Here is a 16,317-nt window from a genome sequence, read left to right as displayed (position 1 = left end):
CCCACCTGGCTGACGCCATGAAAGAGGGAAAAGCCCCAGAAATGGGAAGTTTCACCCCAAGACAGATCCCAGGAAGGTCTGGAGCGTGTCCCGTGAATCCCAGCCCAAGGAAGGGCTGGAAGGCCCAGGTGAGTCTGGGGAATCCACACCTGGAGAACCTGAATCCATCCCAGTCTGACCAGTTTGATGCCAGGGGAGATGCCCGGAGCCAGAGGGAGCACAGGTGAGCAGGAGCACCTGAGGAGGGAGTTGCAGGAGCTCTGAATTCAGGAACAGCAGGAGCTGCACACCTGGGCACACCTGCAGGAGCTGCACACCTGGGCACACCTGAGGACTCTGCTGGCACCCTGGGATGGATCCTGAGAACAGGAACAGTTCTTTGGGAAACACAGCCAGGTGAGGTCACCTGCATGGATGGATGGCTGGAGCTCACCTGGGACGGGTAAGGAGCCAGGTGAGAGCTCAGGGCTCAGGCAGGAACAGGTGCCACTGCATCCATGGCACACCTGGGCACACCTGCAGTGCTCTGGTCCTGCTGGAGCTGCTCCAGGAGCACCTGGACACCCAGAGCCCACCTGCAGCGGGCCAGGATCACAGGTAGGGACAGGGACACTCCGGCAGCCTCACATCCCAAATCTGGTCCCTGGAGGGGCAGCTCCAACCCCTCAGCAGCTGCTGGGGGCACCTCCCAGCAGGGAATGAACGTTCCAGAAGGTTCCCACAGGTACAGGTGAGCAGTTCCAGGTGATGGAGGAGCCAACGAGGAGGTGAAGTTGGTTCAACTCCCCAGAATTTCCAGGTGAGGTTGGGGACTCCAGCCTTGGGTCTCTTGTGCCAGTTCCAGGTGTTTCCCAGCTGCAGGTGAGTGGGAGCATCACCTGCACGAGGTGGCTCAGGTGAGACATTCATTAAACAAACAGCAATTAGGGAAAAACTGATTTTCCCTTAAAACCAAGGAAAGTGGAGGCAGCCAGGGGGGACAGAGCTGCTGTGGGATCCAGGAGGCTCCAGCTCAGGTGAGTCCTGGCACAGGTGAGCTCTGCCAGGTGGGATGGAGAGCAGGAAGGATCCCAGAGGCTGCAGCTCAGGTGAGTCCTGGTGACCCCAACCAGGTGAGAAAAGGACTCCTGGCCCTGGGCCAGGTGAATCCTCTGTCCAGAGCAGCCCCCACCAATTAAATAATCAATCCATGGAATAAATAATGGAGCCACAGGGCCTGAGGCCACTCATATGGGCAGGTGGGGCTGCTCCAGGTGCTCTGGGAGGTTTTGGGGCGCTCCCTCCTTGCTCGCAGGGACAGGTGGGACCCCCAGCTCCTTCCTGATGGGGCTGGAGGCCGGAGCTGGGTGCTCCACGTGCCCACTGCCCCCCTTGGCAGGTGCCCGAGGCTCCAGCTGGCACAGGAGCCCAGGGGCATCGGGCAGGTAGGGCTGGGAGCCCACCTGGCCCTGGGGGTAGCACAGCACAGGGGACTCCAGCGGGAACTGGGCGGGGATGAGGAGGGTGGAGCCCAGCCCGGGGCACGGGGCAGCCTTCACCTGCCAGGCGTCATCCAGGGGCTCCCCCAGCACGCAGAGCCCGCCCCCCTCTGCCCCAGAGCCGCTTCCAGAGTCTTCCTCAGCCTTCAGCCTCTCCAGCTCCTCGGCCGTCTGCAGGTGCAGCACCGCCCGCTCGTTCTCCGCCAGGTACTCCTGGAAGTCCTGAGTCTCGGGGGGCTGCGGGGGCGGCCAGCTGGGGCCCGCGGCTCCTTCCTCCTCCTCCTCCTCGCCCTGGCGCCGGCTCTCCAGCTCCAGCTTCATCAGCGTGTGCAGGAAGTGCGTGCGCACCCGCAGCGGGTTGAACTCGATGCGCCCGGCCACGTTCCCACAGCCGTCCCGCGAGCAGCCGCAGGGGAACGAGGTGCGATCCACCTGGGGACGGGGACAGGTGAGAGCCTGCAGGGACCCTCCAGAGTCCAAATCCCACCCCAAGGAGAGGGCTGAGACCCTGCAGGAGCCCTTCCACCTTGAATCCCACCCCAAACATCATGGTGGGGCCGCAAGGGAACGACGTGCGATCCACCTGGGGATGGGGACAGGGACAGGTGAGAGCCTGCAGGGACCCTGCCAGCCTGACCCCACCCCAAACATCATGGTGGGGCTGCACGGGAACAAGGTGAGATCCACCTGGGGACAGGGACAGGGCTGGGACCCTGCAGGAGCCCTCTAGGATCCAAATCCCACCCCAAACAGCGTGGTGGGGCTTATCCCAGCCAAGTGTCTCCATTGAGGGAGACGGACAGGTGGAGGATCCCACGGGATCCCCCCAGAGCCTGAATCCCACCCCAGACATCGTGGTGGGGCCGCACAGTAATGATGTGTGATCCACCTGGGGACAGGGACAGGTGAGACCCTGCAGGAGTCCTCCAGGGTCCAAATCCCACCCCAATGATAGGGCTGGGACCCTGCAGGGGCCCTCCCAGCCTGGATCCCACCCCAGACATCGTGGTGGGGCTTCATCCCAGCCAGGTGTCTCCATTAGGAGGACGTGAACAGGTGGAAGATCCCACAGGATCCCCCCAGAGCCTGAATCCCAACCCAAACATGGTGGTGAGGTGTTATCCCAGCCAGGTGTCTCCATTGGGAGGATGTAGACAGGTGTGGGACCCTGCAGGAGCCCTCCAGGGTCCAAATCCCACCCCAAACATCACGGTGGGGTTGTATCCCAGCCAGGTGTCTCCACTGGGAGGATGTGAACAGGTGCAGGATCCCACAGGATCCCATCTGGATCCCACCCTCCATTCCCCCAGAGCCTGAATCCCACCCCAGAGTGACCCCAGATCCCACCTGGACAGCAGGGATTTGGGGTGGGGAGGAGTTGACGCATTCCAGGTATGGCCCAAACACACCTGGAGCTGCTCCTGGAGGAACCAGAGCTCCCCAGCACCTGTTGGAGCCCAGGTGCCCCAGCTGGCAGCCTCTGCCCCCTCAAGGAGCAAGGACAGGGCACAGTGGGTGTGCCCCGAGGCCCACCTGTGCCCCCTTATCCCAGCTCACCTGGCACTGGGTGCCCTCACCTGGCTCTCCCCACTCCTCAGGAGGCACACAAGGACCACCCCCAACCCCCTCCCAGGTTTAACCTGGCACTGGATGCCCTCACCTGGCTCCCCTGGCTGTCCTGGCTCTCTCCTGGCACACAATGACCACTCCAGCCCCTCCATGTCTCACCTGGCACTGGATGCCATCACCCGGCACACAATGACCAGCCTGGCCCCCCTGTGTGTCTCACCTGGCACTGTGTGCCCACCTGGCCCCCTGCCCAGCCTCACCTGGCACTGGATGCCCACCTGGCACCGGATGCCCTCACCTGGCACTGGATGCCTGCCTGGCTGCAGGCACAGGTGCGCGGCTCGCAGGTGAGGCGGCAGTGGCACCCGCACTGTTCCCGGGTCTGGATGCCCTCCCCTGGCACACAATGACCACCCTGACCCCCTGCCCAGCCTCACCTGGCACTGGATGCCCGCCTGGCCCCCCTGTGTGTCTCACCTGGCACTGGATGCCCGCCTGGCCCCCCTGTGTGTCTCACCTGGCACTGGATACCCGCCTGGCCCCCCTGTGTGTCTCACCTGGCACTGGATGCCCGCCTGGCTGCAGGCGCAGGTGCGCGGCTCGCAGGTGAGGCGGCAGTGGCACCCGCACTGTTCCCGGGACTGGCGCAGCGCCCGCAGCTCCTGGCGCTCCTCGGCGTCAATCCTGCGCACGCCCGAGGCGCGCAGCAGCGCCCGGCGCCGCTTGGTGGGCAGCGGCTGCAGGTAGAAATAATCGCCCACCTCCACCTGCCCCACGTCCAGGTCATCGTCCGACACGTCCGCCAGCGTCAGCCCCGCGGCCTCGGCCGACGGCACCGTCCCGTTCTGGGTCAGCTGGGAGGGAGAAGGGTTGAAAATCTGAGCGGGATCAGCACAAAACCACCCCCAAAATTACATTAATTCACCCATTTTCCCTCTCTTTTCCTCCAAAATTTAAAATCGCCTTTATTACCCTGCGATTCTCCCCTGCTAATGCTCAGAATTTCCTTCCAAACTCATCCTGTCAAAACTCCCTCAAAACCCCTCCCCAGTTCCTAAAAAATTCCCTAAAATTCAAAGGAAATTCATGCTGGGCAAAGCACTGCAGGATTGACGGGGCTGTGGGCACAGTGGGAGTCAGCACAAAACCATCCTCAAAATTACATTAAATTCACCTATTTTCCCCTCTATTTTACTCCAAAATTTAAAATTACCCTGTAATTCCCCCCTGCAAATACTCAGAATTCCACTCCAGGTTCCCTCCAAACTCACCCCATCAAAACCCCTCCCCAGTTTCTCTAAAATACCCCAAAATTCAAAGGAAATTCATGCTGGGCAAAGTAGTAGAGGGTGACCTGGGCCTGGGATGGATGGGGCTGCAGCATAGCACAGGTCAGCACAAAATCACCCCCAAAACTACATTAAATTCACCCATTTTCCCTCTATTTCCCTACAAAATTTTTAATTTTCCCATAATTTTAATTTTTCCTCCCTGCAAATGCTCAGAATTCCCCTCCAGGTTCCCTACAAAATCACCCCCACCAAAACTCCCCAAAATAGAAAATTTGGGGAGTTGGAAAGGAATTAAAGCTTGGTAAACCCTGGGAAATGTTAAAGGTGGGCCCTAGGAAATGTCAGGCCTTGTGTTTGCTGGATCAGGTGAAACTGCACCTGGGTAATCAGTGTATTATAAATAATTATTAGATATAATTATTGTTTAATTGTAAGAAGAATCATGAGAAACTGTCAGGGGTTTGAGGGGAATCACAAGAAATCCATGCTTGGATGAAACCAATGTATACAACAGAATAATCTAAGTTTAATAATTAATACGTAAATTATATAATTATAGAATATAAAACATGTTCAGCTTGAAACCGTGGTGGATCAGATTTGGGTCTGTACCCCTGACACCCAGAGCTCCTCAATAAAAGCACTGCAGGTGCTGCAGAATCATAATCCATAATCATAATAAATCATAATCAATCAACCTATAATGATTCTCTAATTTTGTGTTCCTGGACACTGACAGAGCGACACATGTGGGGATGAGGGACCACAGGGGTCACCTGGCCAGGTGTCCTTCCCTCCACCCAAACTGAGCCTTGTCCCTCCCAGGGCTTGCCCACCCAAAGGAAAAGTGATTTTTCTGTTGGGGTTTTTCAGAAAGGCACTGCCAGATTCACCCAAAACCAAAGGAAAAGCTTTGGTTTTCACCCAAAACCGGGATTTTGGGATTGATTTGGAATGGAATTCACCCTAAACCAAAGGAAAAGTGTTTTTTCTGTTGGATTTTTTCAGAAAGGCACTGCCAGATTGACCCCAGAACCCCTGATCACCCCCAGGTGCCACCCAGGTGTTTCCTACACTGATTTTCCCCTGTACCTCCTAAGACCCCCCCAAAGTGTTTCCCACCTGGATTCCCCCCAGTTTGCCCCTCTTCCAACCTCACCCAGGCATTTTTCACTTCCCTCCCCCAAACCCCTCCCCAAGGGCTTTCCCACCTGCCCACCACCAAACCCATCCAGCTATTCCCCACCTGGATTCTGCTCTCCCTCCCCAGGTATTCTCCACCCAGACACCCTCTGTCACCCCAAATCCCCTCCAGGTGTTCTCCACCTGGGTCCCCCATTGCTGCCCCTCCAGGTGTTTCCCACCTGCATTCTGCCCTCCCTCCCCAGCTATTTCCCACCTGGATTCCCCCTCCCTCCCCAGTTATTTCCCACCTGTCTTCTGCCCTCCATCTCCAGGTATTTCCCACCTGGATTCTGTCCTCCCTCTCCGAGTATTTCCCACCTGGATTCTGTCCTTCCACTCCAGGTATTTCTCACCTGGGTTCCCCCTCTCTCCCCAGCTATTCCCCACCCAGATTCTGCTCTCCCTCCCCAGGTATTCTCCACCCAGACACCCTCTGTCACCCCAAATCCCCTCCAGGTGCTCTCCACCTGGGTCCCCCACTGCTGCCCCTCCAGCTACTTCCCACCTGGATTCTGCCCTCCATCTCCAGTTATTTCCCACCTGGATTCCACCCTTACTCCGTCCTTCTCCAGGTATTTCCCACCTGTATTCCATCCTCCATCCCCAGCTATTCCCTACCTGGATTCCCCACCTGGATTCTGCCCTCCTTCTCCAGGTATCTCCCACCTGGATTCCCCCTCCCTCCCCAGTATTCCCCACCTGGATTCTGCCCTCCTTCTCCAAGTATTCCCCACCTGGATCCACCCACCCTCCCCACGTATTTCCCACTTGGATTCTGCCCTCCCTCTCCAGGTATCTCCCACCTGGATTCCCTCTCCCTTCTTCCCCAGTTATTTCTCACCTGTATTCCACCTTCCCTCCCCAGGTATTCCCCACCTAGCTTCCCCCTCCCTCCCCAGCTATTTCTCACTTGGATTCCCTGCCTCCCTCCCTCTCCAGCTATTTCTCACCTGTATTCCACCCTCCTTCTCCAAGTATTCCCCACCTGGATTCCACCCTCCCTTTCCAGCTATTTCGAACCTGGATGCTGCCCTCCATCTCCAGGTATTCCCCATCTGGATTCTGCCTTCCCTCCCCAAGTATTCCCCACCTGGATTTCCCCTCCCTCCCCATGTATTTCCCACTTGGATTCTGCCCTCCTTCTCCAAGTATTTCCCACCCGGATTCCCCTTCTCTCCCAGCTATTCTCCACCTGAATTCCCCCTCACTCTCCAGGTATTCCCCAGCTGGATTCCCCCTCTGTCCCCAAGTATTTCCCACCTGGATTCCCCTTCCCTGTCTCCCTCCTTCCCTCCCCAGCTATTTCCCACCTGGATTCTGCCCTCCTTCTCCAAGTATTCCCCACCTGGATTCCCCCTCCCTCCCCAGGTATTCCCCACCTGGATTCCCCCTCCCTCCCCAGGTATTTCCCACACGGATCTCCCTCCCCTCCCCCAAGTATTTCCCACCTAGATTCCCCCCATCCCCTCCCCAGGTATCTCCCACTTGGATTCCCCCTCTCTCCCTCCCTCACCCCCAGCTATTTCCCACCTGAATTCCTCCCTCCCTCCCCAAGTATTCCCCACCTGGATTCCCACCCGATCCCTCCCATTCCCCCTCACCTCTCTCCTCCTGGCGCGCAGTTTCTCCCGCCGCAGGTGCTGCCGCAGGTGCTGCCGGTGGCTCACCTGGCGCAGGTGAGCGAACTGGCTGAGGCTGTACCTGCGGGCACGGTGGTGCCGGGGGGCCATGCCCAGGGAGCTGCCCCCGGCGCTGGGCACGCAGGTGAAGCCCTGGCGCCGGGCGAAGTAATAAACGGTGACCTGGGCAAAGCGCACGCGCTTCCCGCCCCGGCGCGCCCGGGAGCGCCGCAGGATGGACGGGGCTGCGGGCACAGAGGGGCCACAATGAAAACACACCCAAAATTACATTCAATTCACCCATTTTCCCTCCAAAATTTAAAATTACCCCGTAATTCGCCAATGCAAAAGGTCAGAATTCCGCTCCAGGTTCCCTACAAACTCACCCCATCAAAACTCCCTCAAAATCCCTCCCCAGCACCTCTAAAATTTCCCAGAATTCAAAGGAAATTCATGCTAGGCAAAGTGCCACAGGCTGGACAGGGCTGTGGGCACAGAGAGGGGCAGCAAAAAACCACCCCCAAAATTACACAAAATTCACCCATTTTTCCTCCATTTCCCTCCAAAATTTAAAAATCCCCTTTGTTTCCCCTTCACTCCTCCCTGCAAATGCTCAGAATTCGCCTCCAGGTTCCCTACAAAGTCACCCCATCAAAACTCCCCCAAAATCCCTCCCCAACTCCTCTAAAATTTCCCAGAATTCAAAGGAAATTCATGCTGGGCAAAGCACAGCAGGATGGATGGGGCAGCAGGCACAGAGAAGTCACAATGAAACCACAGCCAAAATTATACAAAATTCACCCATGTTCCCTCCATAATTTAAAATTATCCCCTAATCCCCCCCTGCAAATGGTCAGAAATCCACTACAAACTGACCCCATCAAAACTCCCTCAAAATCCCTCCCCAGCACCTCTAAAATTTCCCAAAATTCAAAGGAAATTCATGCTGGGCAAAGTGCCACAGGCTGGATGGGGCTGCGGGCAAAGCGTGCGTCAGAGCTGGCCAGCACAACATCACCCCCAAAATTATACAAAATTCACCCATTTTCCCTCTATTTCCCGCCAAAATTTAAAAATCCCCTTTATTTCTCCTTAATTCTTCCCCTGTATGTGCTCAGAATTTCCTTCCAAACTCACCCAGTCAAAATTCCCTCAAAATCCCTCCCCAGCTCCTCTATAATTTTCCAAAATTCAAAAGAAATTCATGCAGGGCAAAGCTCTGCAGGATGGACAGGGCTGCAGGCACAGCACGGGCCAGCACAAGATCACCCCCAAAATTACATCAAATTCAAGCCTTTTCCCTCTATTTCCCTCCAAAATTTAAAATTACCCTGTAATTCCCCCCTGCAAATGGTCAGAATTCTTCTCCAGGTTCCCCCAAAATCCTTTCTCAACTTCTCCGAAGTTTCCCAATTTTCAAAGGAAATTCAAGTGCCATGAACTACCCAAATAATTCCTCATGAATGCCCCTATCTCCCAAACTTTCAAAAAATTCCAGAAATTCCCCAAGCCTCCAAAAAGTCAAAAAATTCCTTCAAATTTCCCTGAAATTTAAAAAAAAAATCTCAGGGTTGTCCCTCAAATTCTAAAGACTCATCAGAAATTAAAAAAAAAAAAAAATCACCAAATTAAAAAAAATCACCAAAATTGAAAACCCCAAATTCCCTGAAATTAAAAATCCCAAAATTCCCCAAAATTAAAAATCCCCAAATCCCCCAAAATTACTATTTTGTAAAACTGAAAACCCGAAAGTTCTCCCCCCAAAAAATTGCTACGAAATTCCCCCGCAATTCCAATAAATTCCACACCATTCCCTAACACTCCCCAGAAAATCCACCCCACCACCCAAATTCCCGAAACCCATTAAAAAAACCCCCAGAATTCCCAAAAATAAATGAAAAATTCTCCCGGAACCCCGCCCACAGCCGGCCCCGGCTCACGGGCGGCGCTGCCGGTGCTGCCGCCGCTGTCGCAGCTGTCGCCGCTGTCGCTCGTGGCGATCTCGTCGTCGGAGGCGACCGAACCCGATCCCGATCCTGATCCCGGTCCCGCATCCTCCTGTTTGCGCTTGATCCCGGCGCTCGGGACCGCGGCCATCGGGGCTCGGCTCGCATGGAGAGCCCGGCGGGACCGGACGGGCCCGGAGCGGCCTGCGGAGAGCGGCGGGACACGGCGGGTCAGAGCCCGGGCTGATCCCCGCGTAAATCCCCCGGTCCCAGCCGGAGCTGCGGGTCCAGCCCTGGTGTTCGTGTTTCAGGAGTCATTCTGGCTCGGGATGGGCAGGAGATGCTCGGGGTTCTCCGAGGGTTCTGCTCTGCTCATCCCGGAGGATTCCCGGGCCCACGGGAGCTCCCTCCCCGTGCCGGCCCAGCACCGGGATCCCACACAAACACTCACCCCAGCTTCCCCACACAAACATTCACCCCAGATTTTCCACACAAACATTCACCCCAGCTCTTCCACACAAACATTCACCCCAGCTCTTCCACACAAACACTCACCCCAGCTTCTCCACACAAACACTCACCCCAGCTTTTCAACACGGGATCTCCACACAAACACTCACCCCAGCTTCTCCACACAAACATTCACCCCAGCTTCCCCACACAAACACTCACCCCAGCTTTTCCACATGGGATCTCCACACAAACATTCACCCCAGCTTCTCCACACGGGATCTCCACAGAAACATTCAGCCCAGCTTCCCCCATCCCGGCTTTTCCACTCGGGATCTCCACACAAACACTCACCCCAGCTTTTCAAAACAAACATTCACCCCCAGTTTGCTCCATCCCAGCTTTTCCATTCGGGAATCTCCACACAAACATTCACCCCAGGTTCATCCGTCCCAGCTTCTCCATTCGGGATTGATTTGGGATGGAATTAATCCCAAACCAAAGGAAAAGTGATTTTTTGGTTGGGTTTTTTTTTTTTGAAGAGGCACTGCCAGATTCACCCCTAGAACATCCTGATCACCCCCTAAAATCCCCTAAAAATCTCCACACAAACACTCACCCCAGCTTTTCCACCTGGGATCTCCACACAAACATTCACCCCAGCTTCCCCTATCCCAGCTTCTCCACTCGGGATTGATTTGGGATGGAATTCACTCAAAACTAAAGGAAAACTGATTTTTGTTGGGTTTTTTATTTGGAAAGGCACTGCCAGATTCACCCCTAGAACATCCTGATCACCACTTAAAAACCCCTAAAGATCTCCACAGAAACATTCAGCCCAGCCTCCTCCATCCCAGCTTTTCCACTTGGGATTGATTTGGGATGGAATTCATCCCAAACCAAAGACAAACTGATTTTTGTTGGTTTTTTTTAAGAGGCACTGCCAGATTCACCCCTGGAATATCTTGATCACCCCCTAAAATCCCCTAAAGATCTCCACACAAATATTCCACCCAAGTTCCTCCATCCCAGCTTCTCCACTTGGGATTGATTTGGGATGGAATTCCCTCAAAACTAAAGGAAAAGCTTTGGTTTTCACCCCAAAAAAAGGGTATTCCAGGATTGATTTGAGAAAGAATTCACTCAAAACCAAAGGAAAAGCAAATTTTTGTTGGGTTTTTTTTTGAAGAGGCACTGCCAGATTCACACCTGGAATATCCTGATCACCCCCTAAAATCCCCTATAGATCTCCACACAAACATTCACCTCAGCTTCAAGAATTCCTGTGTGCATTCCCATTCAGGATTGATTTGGGATGGAATTCATCCCAAAATCAAAGACAAACTGATTTTTGTTGGTTTTTTTTAAGAGGCACTGCCAGATTCACCCCTGGAAGACCCTGATCACCCCCTAAAATCCCCTAAAGATCTCCACACAAATATTCCACCCAAGTTCCTCCATCCCAGCTTCTCCACTTGGGATTGATTTGGGATGGAATTCATTCAAAACCAAAGGAAAAGCTTTGGTTTTCACCCAAAAAATGGGATTTCAGGATTGATTTGGGGTGGAATTCGCCCCAAACCAAAGGAAAAGTGATTTTTTTGTTGGGTTTTTTTTTGGAAAGGCACTGCCAGATTCACTCAAAACCAAAGGAAAAGCTTTGGTTTTCACCCAAAACCCGGGATTGTGGGATTGATTTGGGATGGAATTCGCCCCAAACCAAAGGAAAAGCGATTTTTTGTTGGGGTTTTTTTCCCAGATTCACCCCTGGAACATCCTGATCACTCCTAAAATCCCCTAAAGTTCAGAAAAACCACCAGATGCTCCAACAATTCCCAGCCCATCACAGGTTGGGAACGATCCTCTCTGGGATTTTCCTGCCCCACACCCCTTAATCCCAAAAACCTCAAAAAAAAATCCCAAATAACCCATGGCCATATTTGGGATTTGGGGAAATTTGCAGCTCTGGGTTGGAAAAGGGAATTTTTGGACCTGATTCCCATTGGGAAAGTTCCAGGATGAATTTGGGAGCCCTTTGGGGGTTGGGTTTTGGGTGGGATTTGTCAGATCTGGATCCAGCCCTGTCCCCTCCAGATGGGAACATTGGTTGGGGTCCCAAAGGAAAAACAAAAATTCCCAACGCATGCACCAGTTCAGGGTGAAATCCTGGGTTTTTTGGGGTTTTTTGGGAGGAAAAGTGGGGAATGCTGGTGGCAGAGGGGGGAAAGAGGAAGGAATTGATCAATCCAAATCCCAGGAGGAGCAGAGGTGGAAAACATCACCCCCCCCCACCATTTCCAGCTGCCTAAAATTGCTGAAAATCCTCAAATTATTCCCTAAAACTGAATTTCCATAGGAAATCAGAGCTGCAGTCTGGGTGGGATCCCACCTGATGGATCTGGCAGGATGGGATTCTCACTCCTCACATAAAAATCCAAATTATTCCAAATTATCCTTTCTGTGATGTATAAAAACTCCTGAAAGAGTCAGAATGAATGAGGAAAAAAAAACCCAAACAAATGAAAATATTAAGGTTCCATTTTTACACATTTTTAAATTGGGAGGAATTTGAAATGAGGAAGGAAAAAATGGGTTCAAAAGCTGAGGAAGTGGGAAATTTTAATTATTAAACCTCACCAAAAGGAGTTAAATTAAAAATATAAATTTTTCCCATGTTCTGGAATCACTTTAGGAGCAGGGAAGGGATCAGGAGAGTTTGGGATTCCTGGAACACAGGAGCTGATCCAAGCAGGGTTGGACAAGCTGGGATCACCAGGAATTGTCCATCCCACCTGGCCAGGTGAGCACCAAACCCTTTTATCTCCAGCTATCCCAAGAAATTGGGAATGATTTTCTGATTTTCCAATCCTGTGAGGACTGGAAAATCCCAAATCTCCCTTGGATCAAGGGGATTCTCAAGAATTCCTGCTTGCACTTCCAAAATTATATAAAATTTATAAAACTTCCAGCACCCATTCTTCTGCTCAAGATAACAATATTCCCATAAAAATCCATGTAAAATTCCCATAAAAATCCACATAAGGTTCCCACAAAAATCCATATAAAATTCCCATAAAAATCCACATAAAATTCCCATAAAAATCCACAGCCAAAAATGGATTCTCTGGATGGATTTCAGGGATCCAGGAGATTCCAGGGTGAAATTGGGAATGATCCACGAGCAGCTCTGGTGGAATCCACCCAGAAAGGCTCAGGGAACACCAATGAATCCAATCCAGGTGTTGTTCCAGCCAAAAATTGGGATTTTTGGGATGATCACCAGGAAGATTTGGGCAGTCTGGAACCATAAAGAATGAGTGAAGGTTTCCAATGTTTTCCTCAAGAAATGGGTGAAGCTTCCCAATGTTTTCCCCAAGAAATGGATTTCCCATGGATCTGAGCCCATCCCAGGTCACTGCTGACATTCCCAGCTCTGGGTTTTTGGGATGAAATATGGGAAATTTGGGAAATCAGCTCCCACAGAGCTTCCAGCATTTCTGCAAGCACCATCCCAAGGAGGATCCATTTGGGGTGAGGAAGGAAAAATGGGTTCAAATCCTGAGGGAGAAGCCGCAGGAATGCAGAATTTCAGGGATTAAACCTCACCGAGAGGAGTTAAATTAAAAATATTATTTTTTTCCCCATGTTCTGGAATCACTTTAGGAGCAGGGAAGGGATCAGGAGAGTTTGGGATTCCTGGAGCTGATCTGGGAAACCTCCTGGCTGAAAGAGCCTGGGAAGGAGGGCCAGGTGTCCCCAGGTGTTGGGGGACAGAAAGGTGACCCCCAAAAACCCCTCCTTGGGCCCTGTGTCCATCACTGGAACTGGGAGATCAAGGGGGGTCCATCAGCACCTGGATCCAGAGGCCCAGGAGGGGAAGGGGACCCCCAAAGGTGCTCCATGAGTACCTGGGGGGGATGGAAAAGGTGATCCCACAAAACTCCCTGGGGCTGCAACCAAGGGATGGAGGTGGAGGAGACCCCAGGACACCTGGATGCAGACAGCAGCCCTGGACAGGTGAGGGTTGGGCAGCAGGAGCCCCTCCCAGGGTGTCTCACCTGTCCCAGGGTCACCTGGGACCCCCAAAATCACCTTGGAGGGGAAGGTGAGGCCTGGAGAGGAACACCAGAACAGCCCCTCCCCCACCTCTGGGGACACCTGAACCCCCAGGTGTCACCTCCCCATCATCATCATCACCAGCAGCACCTCAAGGACCCCCCCCAACACAGCCCCAGGGCCCCCATGACATGAGGTCCCCAAGGGCATCCTGAGCACCTCCAGTGCCCCCCCATGGTACACAGAGGGGAGACCCCACCTGCCAGGACCCCCCAAAAGCCCCTCCCCAAATGTAACGGGGGGCCCTACACAGCCCCTACAGCCCCCCCAAGTGCAGAAGGGGAACTGTAAGGAGCCCCCACACCCCCTATAGGAGCCCATCCCCATCTCCTATAGCCACCATCCCCTACAGGCACCCCCAGATGTTTCCAGCAGGGGCAGCCCCACATTTCATACAGCCCCCCATTTCCCATGGATCCATGGTTATAAGGACCCCCCCTCACCCCCCATACACTCTACAGCCTCTCATCTCCTAAAAGCTCTTATATAAGGCCCACCCTGTATCCCCTACAGCCCTCCCTCATCCCCTGCAAGCCCCCCAGCTGTAGGGCCCCTCATTGCCCCAGAGGCCCCCAACACATCCCCCATGGCTCCCCTGCCCTACAGCCCCCCATCCATAACACCCCCACATCCCCTTTGCCTGCCCTGGCTGTGAAGCCCCCAGACCCTTTCACCCCCATCCCTGATAGCGCTGGAATGGCCCCCAGCCCCTACAGCACTCCCATTCCTCAGTACACCCCAATTCCTTGGAACCCCCCCTCCCTCACAGCCCACCCAGTCCCTCACAGCCCTCAGAGCTCCCATATCCCTTGGAACCCCAAATTCCTCACAGTCCCCCATCCTCTACAGCCCCCCCCCCGCCCCTTGGAACCCAAAATCCCTCACAGCCCCCCCATCCCTCATGGGCCCTCCATCCCTTGGAACCCAAAATTCCTCACGGCCCCCTCCCCCCACCGCAATCCCCCACAGCTCCCCATTCCTTGGAACACCCCTAATCGTCGGAACCCCTCCAACCCTCACAGCCCCCCATCCCTCACAGCCCACCCCCCATCCCCCACAGCCCCCCAGTCCATTTGAACTCCAAATCCCTCACAGCCCCCCCATCTCTCAGAATCCCCCATTTCTCACAGCCTCCATAACCATTGGAACCCCAAATTTCTCACAGCCCTCCATCCCCTACAGCCCCTCAACCCTTGGAATCCCCAATCCCTCACAGTCCCCATATCCCCTGGACCCCCCATCCCTCACAGCCCCCCCCATCCCTTGGAACCCCCAATCCCTCACAGCCCCCATATCCCTTAGAACCCTCCTTCCCTTGGAACGTTCAATCCCTCACAGCCCCCCCCCCCCCATCCCTCAGAGCCCTCCCCGCCCCCCGCAGGCGGGGCCGCGCCCCCACGCTCCCTCCAGCGCTGCCGCTGCCGCCGTTCCCCGCACTCACCGGTGCCCGAGGGGGGTTTTGGGGCCCGGTTGGGGGCGGGGGGCGCTGGGGGGGGCCCCGGGGCCGCTCCCAGGGGGGTCCGGGGCCGCTCCCGCCCCGCCGCGCGCGCCGACAACAATGGGGCCGCGGCCGCTGCGCCGCCGCTTTTATACCGCCCCGCGTCACGTGATCCCCGCGCCGCCGCCGCGCCGCCGCGAGGCACCGTGGGAAAGCGAGTTCCCTGGGGACTCCCCGCAGGGCAGCGCTGGCGCGGGGTGTGATGGGAAATGGAGTCCGGAAGTGCGGAAGATGGCGGGCTGGGGGAGATCGTGGGCTCAGGAAGGGTTTGGGGTAGAAAGGACCTCAAAGATCGTCCTGTGCCACCCCTGCCATGGCAGTGTGATAAATAGGTATGATTCGTGCTGATAAAAATTAAAACAGTAATCAATATTGATACAGTAATTAATATTTGAGAGTAATAAAACAGTTAATAGTTAAAAGTTGTAATGCCAAAGAAGAGAGGGAAAGGAGGGGCTCCACCCACCCCCCCTTCCCAGCAGGTGTTCTCAAGGACCACAGGAAAGAAGCTGGAAATACAGTTGCTAAAAATGACCAAGAACCTGGTTGGGTCCAAGAAAATGCTAATTATAAGGGACTTATTGCTTTGATATGTAGATGCAGTGATACGTTAGCCTTGGCTTACATTGTACTGGCTTGGAGCGCATGTGTAACCCAAAGGTGAATTAAAGGACAACGAAGAAGACTACAGAGCCTTCATCAGTGACGACCCCCAAAGACTTGTGCGATAACCAAACCAAGTGGTGGCGCATGCGTGGTAAAGGTGGTGAGGAGGGCGGAGACAGAAAAGTGACGAACCGAAAATAGGAGGAGATGGCATTGACGCACGGCATATAAGGGGTGACTTTCACTTGGCAAACTTGTACGTGAAGTGGCAAGGGTCATTGAACCCTGCCCTCCGTACCCCGCGGTTGTTTTTGCTTATGCGCTATTATTTGAACCAAATTATCCCTTGTTTATATATTTTCTAAACTATTTAATTAAAATTGTTAGTACTTTTAATATTGTTTGGCCTTTTTATGATGGGATAATTGGGCAAACATAACAGCAGGGACACCTCCTTGTGCCCCAGGGTGCTGCAAACCCTGCCCAGCCTGGCCTCGGGCACTGCCAGGGACGGGGCACCCACAGCTCGCAGGGAAATCCATCCCAGGGCCTGCCCGC

The 16,317-nt window shown here is 54.2% G+C and overlaps 1 protein-coding gene across 1 annotated transcript; it reads right to left on the bottom strand.

Annotated features, from left to right (window-relative positions):
• Positions 1-486: 486 nt before the first annotated feature.
• CSRNP2 (cysteine and serine rich nuclear protein 2) lies at positions 487-15,117 on the bottom strand. Its single transcript, XM_054295176.1, has 5 exons — positions 15,097-15,117; positions 9,084-9,293; positions 7,126-7,388; positions 3,605-3,901; positions 487-1,910 (listed from the first exon to the last, which is right to left on the bottom strand). Exons 2-5 carry the CDS (start codon positions 9,238-9,240, stop codon positions 1,227-1,229), a joined length of 1,401 nt encoding a protein of 466 aa, XP_054151151.1. The 5' UTR covers positions 9,241-9,293; positions 15,097-15,117; the 3' UTR covers positions 487-1,226.
• Positions 15,118-16,317: the final 1,200 nt, after the last annotated feature.

Source organism: Melozone crissalis, unplaced genomic scaffold, assembly GCF_028551555.1.
Source record: "Melozone crissalis strain CALT ecotype California unplaced genomic scaffold, PUWL_Pcris_2 ptg000537l_1, whole genome shotgun sequence".
Taxonomy (NCBI): Eukaryota; Metazoa; Chordata; class Aves; order Passeriformes; family Passerellidae; genus Melozone; species Melozone crissalis.
Note: the sequence above shows the minus strand (reverse complement) of the source record. Positions and strands in the feature narration are given on the sequence as shown.

Coding starts and splice junctions, on each gene's coding strand:
- CSRNP2 (XM_054295176.1), bottom strand. CDS start 9,240: ATGGCCGCGGTCCCGAGCGCCGGGATCAAGCGCAAACAGGAGGATGCG. Junction 3,902..7,125: donor TGCGCGCCAGGAGGAGAGAG/GTGAGGGGGAAT, acceptor TCTCCCTCCCAG/CTGACCCAGAACGGGACGGT. Junction 1,911..3,604: donor AGGCGGGCATCCAGTGCCAG/GTGAGACACACA, acceptor CCCCGTCCCCAG/GTGGATCGCACCTCGTTCCC.